The sequence below is a fragment of the Rhincodon typus genome, chromosome 36 (genome assembly GCF_021869965.1).
Source record: "Rhincodon typus isolate 14 chromosome 36, sRhiTyp1.1, whole genome shotgun sequence".
Taxonomy (NCBI): Eukaryota; Metazoa; Chordata; class Chondrichthyes; order Orectolobiformes; family Rhincodontidae; genus Rhincodon; species Rhincodon typus.
In genome coordinates, this window is record NC_063367.1 from 6,016,492 (window position 1) to 6,024,271 (window position 7,780).

Sequence of the window (7,780 nt, forward strand, 5' to 3'; positions counted from 1 at the left end):
TCTAGACCCGAAACATCAGCTTTCTTGCTCCTCTGATGCTGCTTGGCCTGCTGTGTTCATCCAGCTCTACACCTTGTTATCTCAGATTCTCCAGCATCGGCAATTCCTACTATTTCCTAAGCAAAATAATAAACTGTTTAACTATTACTCATCAGCTGCTGCAATATAGCAGCATCCCATAAACATGCCCTTGGCAAAGGCAAATTCAGCAAAACAGATTTCCCTCACTTGCTATCTCCTCCTGTCCAGGAGAAGGAACATTGACAGAAGGAATCTAGCAGCAGAAAGAGAACTCAAGCTTTTACAGCAGCAGAGAGAGAGAGCTGTATCTAGCAGCTTTAACTCCAAAACCTCAACAACTTAAAGCAAAAACTAAAATCCTGGGTCTGTGTGAAGCTGACTTCACCACTTATACCTCTTTTGTTTAATTTTTGAAAAAACCCAAGACTATTTACCCTGCTTTCCATGGAGCTAACACGTTGGTACCAGGTTTACAACACAAATCAATTATTAAGGAAATGATAGAACTTTTGGAAAAAGTTCTTTGGAAAGTCTTAAGGGACTGGAGGGTTCGAGTTATAAGGAGAGGCTGGGACTATTTTTCCTTGAGCTTAGGAGGTTGAGAGGTGACATTATAGAAGTTTATAAAATCATGAGGGGCATGGATATGGTGAATAGTCAAGGATTTTTCCCCAGGGTACAGGAGTCCAAAACTAGAGGGTATACGTTTAAGGTGAGAGGGGAAACATCTAAAAGGGACCTAAGGGGCAACTTTTTCATGCAGAGGGTGGTGTGTGTTTGGAATGAGCTGCCAGAGGAGGCAGTAGATGCAGGTACAGTTATAACATTTAAAAGACGTTTGGACAGGAACATGAATAAGAAAGGTTTAGAGGAATATGGGCCAAAATGCAGGTAAATGGGACTAGATCTATTTTGGGAGACCTGGTCAGCATGGACTGGTTGGACCAAAGGGTTTGTTTCTGTGCTGTATGACTCTATGACCTCTCTTCAAAAGAAACAGGGCAGACAAATCCCTTTTAAAGGCACATTTCATCACATGAGTTCTCGTTAACTGTGTTTCTATCTCCGCTGCCAGACCAGTCTGTGTTTGTGGTTTTATTTCCAATCTCCAGTATCTACAGAACTTTAAAGAAGGAAGCAACCAACCAGATAAAAGCAGTTTGCTGCCCAACAGCAGGTCTGATCTCCACCACAGTGTGTGGAGAAGGTTCTGAATCCCAGCCCAGTGATTAAACCTCACCTCAATTTATTTAAATTGAGAAAGAACACAGAAAGCTACAGCACAGTGGGATTTGGGGGTCGGTCGCAACGCATGTATCAGAAAAATACTAACATCCAAGTACAGAGAAGGCAAACAAAATGTTGGCCTTTACTTCAAAAGGAATGGAATATTAAAATGGGAAGGTTTTACCAAGACTGTACAAGACACAAGTTAGACAACACTGATGATGTGATGAGTTTTGGTCCCTTTATCTAAGGAAAGATAGACCTGCATTGAAGCAGCCCAGAGAAGGTTCAGTAGGCTGATACTGGGGGGAACTAACTTTTGAAGAGAGGTTGAATAGCTTGTACCTGCATTTGTTGAAGTTTAGAGGAATAAGAGAAAAGCTTATTGAAACATAAAGGATTTTTAGGGAGCTTGTCAATAACAACCTAGCTGGCCTGCCAACCAACCCCATAGGTTGCAATGGCAACATACACTTTTACATGCATGTTGTAGCCTAAAGCTATCAACAGTGACAACCGCCATTGACGTGTTTAATCTGTTTGGCAGAGAAACCTGAAGTGGGATAGAATTTGGAGGCATTCTGAAGAAGGGTCACTGAGACTGGAAATGTTAACTTGGGATTTCTCTCCACAGATGCCAACAGATCTGCTGAGTTTCTCCAGCGATTTCTGATTTTGATTTTCGAACTGGAAGGTCAGGCTCAAAGGTACGAACATTACCCATTGTGCCATGAGATCTCCTGAGAAGTCATTGCTGTCTGGAAATGTGTTCATTTCTCGAGAGAAGAGAAAGCTGAAGAGGTTAAAAAAAGCCGATGCTGTAAATCAGGAACAAAAACAGAAGCTGCTGCATAAGCTCAGCAGGTCTGGCAGCATCTGTGAAGAGAAAATCAGAGTTAATGTTTTGGATCCGGTGACCCTTCCTCAGAACTGTCATAGAGTTCTGAAGCTGAAGAGGTGTTTAAGATCATGAAAGACTTTAGTTTAATATTCATTCATGGGAAGTGGGCATCTCTGGCTGGCCAGCATTTCTTGCCTGTCCCTAGTTGACTTTGAGAAGGTGGTGGTGAGCTGCCTTCTTGAACCGCTGCAGTCCATGTTCTCAGGGTCTTTCCACAATGCCCTTAGGGAGGGAATTCCAGGATTTTGACCCAGTAACAGTGAAAGAACAGCGATATGTTTCCAAGTCAGGGTGGGTGAGTGGCCTAGAGGTGGAAGTCTTTGACAGGACTGGCATAGAGATGGTTTCATCTGTAGGGGAGACTATATTTAGGTGCCATAATTATGAGATTATGAGTCACAGATAGGGAACTCAGGAGAAATCTCTCCATCCTGAGAATGATTCGAGTGTGGGAACTGGAACCAAAAGGAGTAGTTGAGTTGAATAACATCAAAGACAGATGAGCGTGTGAGGGTGAAAGGAGTAGTTTTTTGATAAAGTTGGATGAAGTGAGTTGACGAGAATTTGGCAACAATATGGAAAATGTGAAATTGTTCACTTTGTCAGGAAAAATAATAAAAAAAGCAGGGTATTATCCAAAAGGAGAATTCTAAGGCATGAGACCATAAGACTTGGAAGCAGAATTAGGCCATTCAGCCCATTCAATGAGATCATGGCTGATCTGATAATCCTCAACTCCACTTTCCTGCCTTTAACCTGTAACCCTTGACTCACTTATTGATTAAAAATCGATCTATCTCAGCCTCGAATTTACTTAACGACCAAGACTCGATGACCTGTTGTGGTAAAGAATTCTACAGATTCACTAACCTCTGAAAGAAGAAATTCCTCTTCATCTCTGTCTTAAAAGGGCGACCCCTTATTCTGAGATTGTACCCTCTGGATACTCCCCCAAGGGGAAACAACCTTTCCACATTAACCTTGACAAGCTCCCTAAAAATCCTTTATGTTTCCATAAGATTTTCTCTTATTCTTCTAAACTTAAACAAATGCAGGTACAAGCTACTCAAGGTCTCCTCAAAAGTCAGCCCCCTGGTATCAGCCTAGTGAACCTTCTCTGGGCTGCTTCAATGCAGGTCTATCTCTCCTTATGTAAAGGGACCAAAACTCACCACATCATCAGTGTTGTCTAAGATAACAAGATGTAGAGCTGGATGAACAAAGCAGGCCAAGCAGCATCAGAGGAACAGGAAAACTGACGTTTCGGGTCTGGACCCTTCTTCAGAAATGGGGGAGAGGAAGGGGATTCTGAAATAAATAGGGAGAGAGGGGGAGGTGGATAGAAGATGGATAAAGGAGAAGATGAAAAGATGGTATACTGTATCCGCTGTTCCCGTTGTGGCCTCCTCTACATCGGGGAAACCAAGCGGAGGCTTGGGGACCGCTTTGTGGAACAGCTATGCTCGGTTCGCAATAAACAACTGCACCTCCCAGTCACGAACCATTTCAACTCCCCCTCCCACTCCTTGGACGACATGTCCATCCTGGGCCTCCTGCAATGCCACAACAATGCCACCCGAAGGTTGCAGGAACCCTCATATTCCGCTTGGGAACCCTGCAACCCAATGGTATCAATGTGGACTTCACAAGCTTCAAATTCTCCCCTCCCCCGACCGCATCCCAAAACCAGCCCAGTTCGTCCCCGCCTCCCTAACCTGTTCTTCCTCCCACCTATCCCCTCCTCCCACCTCAAGCCGCACCCCCATCTCCTACCTACTAGCCTTACCCCGCCCCCATTTTCCCTAGAGTGACCTATCCCCTCCCTAACTCCCCACCTACACTTACCTTTACTGGCTCCACCCCTGCCTCTTTGACCTGTCTGTCTCCTCTCTACCTATCTTCTCCTTTATCCATCTTCTATCCGCCTCCCCCTCTCTCCCTATTTATTTCAGAATCCCCTTCCCCTCCTCCATTTCTAAAGAAGGGTCTAGGCCTGAAACGTCAGCTTTCCTGCTCCTCTGATGCTGCTTGGCCTGCTGTGTTCAGCCAGCTCTACACCTTGTTATCTCAGATTCTCCAGCATCGGCAGTTCCTACAATCAGTGTTGTCTAACTAGTGCCCTGTACAGTCTTGGCAAAAACTTCCCATTTTAATATTCCATTCCTTTTGAAGTAAAGACCAACATTTTGTTTGCCTTCTCTGAACTTGGATGTTAGTATTTTTCTGATTCATGCATTGGGACTGGCCCACAAATCCCACAGTGCTGTAGCTTTCTGTGTTCTTTCTCAATTTAAATAATATTCAGCTCTTCTGTTCTTCCTGCTAAAGTGCAGAAACTCACATTTTCCCACGTTATATTCCATCTGCCAAGATTTTGCCTGCTCATTTAAACCTGTTTATATCCCTCTGTGGACTTCTTGTGTCATCCTCAATGTTAGCCTTCCCATCTATTTTTGAGCCGTCTGCAAATTTGGCTATAATACATTCCCTTTCCTCATCAAAGTCATTAATACAGATTGTAAATTGTCAACCCATCACTGATCCCCATGGCATTCCACTAGGTACAAGTTGCCACCCAGAAAAAGCTCTCTTTACTCAAACTCTCAAACTTCCATAAGTTATCCAATCCTTGTGAATACACTAGCCTGATCACCATGAGTTCTTATCTTAGTAAGAAACCTTATGTGGAGTACCTTACCAACGTCTTTTCCAAATATTTTACACCTATTTGTTCTCCCTTTCCCTATCCTGCTTGTCACCTCCTTAAAGAGTTGTTATTAATTTCTCAGGCATAATTTTCCTTTCGTGAAACTATGTCAACTCTGGTTTATTACTTTATGAGTTTCTAAATGCTCTGTTATCACAGCCTTTTTAATAGATTTATGGTCTCATGCCTCAGAATCTTCCTTCTGAATAATAGCCTGCTTTATTATTATTTTTCCAGCCAAAGTCAACAATTTCACATTTTTCACATCTTCCCAATGACAGATATGTACAAGGATCTAGGTGTTCCAGTTAATAAGTCACAGGAAGTAAATATGCAGATACAGCAAGTGATTAGGGCTAATGGGATGCTAGCCTTCATTACAAGTGAAATTGAGTAAATAATTAAGGATGTTATGCTTCAGTATACAGGGCATTGTGAGACTGTACAGTGCCTCAGTGGTTAGCATTGTTGCCTCACAGCGCCAGGGACCCAGGTTTGATTCCAGCCTCGGGCGACTGTCTGTGTGGAGTTTGCACATTCTCCCTGTGACTGCATGGGTCTCCTTTGGTTGCTCCTGTTTCCTCACACAGTCTAAAGATGTGCAAGTTAGGTGGATTGGCCATGCTAAATTGCCCTGTAGTGTCCAGGGTGTGCAGGTTAGGTGGATTAGCCATTGGTAATGCGGGGTTGTAGGGAAAAGGTAGGGAGTTGAGTCTGGGTGGGATGCTCTTCAGAGGGGTCGGTGTGAACTCGATGGGCCAAATGGCCAACACTGAAGCAATTCTAGACTTGCATCGTGAAGACAATGCGTACATTTTGATCTCTCTATTTAAGGAAGGATGTAAATGGATTGGAGGCTGCTCAGAGGAGCTTTACAGGATTGATTTCTGGAATGAGTGAGTTGTATTGAGAGGAAAGGATGGATCAATTGGGCTTGTTTCCATTGGAGTTTTGTAGAGTGAGGTGTGATTTTATTGACTTTCAAGGTAGGCACGGAAAGGCTATTTCCGCTTGGGTCAGTCCAGAATTAGGGGAAATGGGATCAGTGAATATGGATACTGGAGACCTACCATTCACAATATAATCCCTTGCCTTACTTTCACCTCCCAGTGCATTCCCTCTAGCCTTGATTGGATTGAATTCCTTTCAGCATTGCTCTGCCCAGTTCCAGCTGAGATGGTCCCATACATGACGGACAGAACAGCACAGCGGGTGAACAAGGCCCTAAAATAAAATGAGTTGGAATAGACAGGCTTATAGCTAAGTTCCTGTGAATACAGAAAAAAAAGAGAGAAGCAGGATTCGGTTTTGAGCCTGCTCTGACATTCAATAGTTTCACGGCTGTTTTTCACAGGAGCGTAGGACGTTGCGTAGGACTTTATAGTGTCAGAATCATACAACGCGGAAACAGGCCCCTCGGTCCAACCAGTCTGTGCCGTCCATAATCCCAAACTAAACTATTCCCACCTGCCAGCACTCGGCCCACAAACATCCCTGCAAACATCCGCCAATTCCTCCAGAAGTTCATTTCACGCATGAAACACTCTCTGTGTAAAAAAAAATTGCCCCTCATGACGTTTTGTATATCTTTCTGCTCTCACCTCAAAAATATGCCCCCTAATCTTGAACTCCCCCATCATAGGGAAAAGACACCTACCATTAAAGCTGCAGGCAGCCCAGTAAGCCGAAATAAGTGGGAAATCATCGAGGAATGCATTGAAATGGAATCAATTGTGAAAGCAATGACTCACATCAGCGAAAAGAATGAGCTAGATGTTAAAACATGGAAACCTGTTACGTAGGTAGTTGAAGAAAGGAGGGAGGATGTATTATAGGAAGAGAGTAGGAACACAGGGTTAAGACTAACTGTGTGCCAGATAATCGTCAATACAGCCTGTTTCTGTACTTTATATAGAACAGTACAGCACAGGAACAGGCCCTTCTGCCCACAATATTGTGTCGAACATGATGCTGAGTTAAATTAATCCTTTCTGCCTGTCCTTGGTTCATATCCCTCCATTTCTTGCATGTTCATGTGCTAATCTAAAAGCCCCTTAAATGCTCCTGTTGTAACTGCCTCCATCACCAGCCCTGGCAGCACATTCCTGGCACTACCACCCTTTGTGTAAAAAAGAACTTGCCCCTTACATTTCCTTTGAACTTTCCCCCTCTCCACTTAAATGCACGCCCCCTAGTATTAAACATTTCAACTCTGGGAAAAATGATTCTGATTGTCAATCCTATCTATGCCTCTCATAATTTTATAAACATGTATCAGTTCTCCCCTCAGCCTCCACTGCTCCAGAGGAAGCAAACTCTACTTTGTCCACCCTCTCCTTATAGCTTATCCATTTGGCTGCTGTTCATCATTGTTTCAATAATTGACCCCATTTTATTGCATTCCTTGGGTGATTTCTGACTTATTTCAGCTTACTGGGTAGCCATGATCTCTCTCTCTCTCTCTAGCTGTAAGGTGGTAAATGACTGTACACTGTCTCTATGAGAATAGTCTTCTTTAGGCGATGAAGTGTTTGGGCCTATTCATCAGGCAGAAGTTCCTATTGGCTCAGCTGGTGGCAGTGAAATTGTTAGACCGTACCTGGAAGCTAAGCTCTGGGTAGTCCACCATTCCTCCGAACCAGGACAGAGCCGCATTTAAAAATTCCAGAATTGCCAGAAACGCCAGGAGGTTCACTGCAATGTTCGCAACCAGGCTAATGGAGGCTGAGGCACCATTACTCGCCGCTTCTAGAATATTCTGTTCTCCTCTGAAAGGGGAGTAATTGAAAAAGAAACATTACATTCTCTCAGGATTGGAACTGAAGTGACAGACAATCCACGCTTCTCCTGATTGAGGAATACAATCGAGGGGAGGCAGCAGTCTACAGGTATCATCATTAGACTATTAATCCAGAGACCCAGGT

At 43.7% G+C, this 7,780-nt stretch overlaps 1 protein-coding gene across 1 annotated transcript in view; it reads right to left on the reverse strand.

Moving 5' to 3' along the window:
- The window catches only part of slc28a1 (solute carrier family 28 member 1), a 65,139-nt gene that overhangs the window by 14,124 nt on the left and 43,235 nt on the right, over positions 1 to 7,780 (reverse strand). The window contains exon 13 of the mRNA XM_048617013.1: positions 7,456 to 7,624. Coding sequence (XP_048472970.1) covers positions 7,456 to 7,624 — 169 coding nt within the window. The remainder of the gene's footprint in view (positions 1 to 7,455; positions 7,625 to 7,780) is intronic.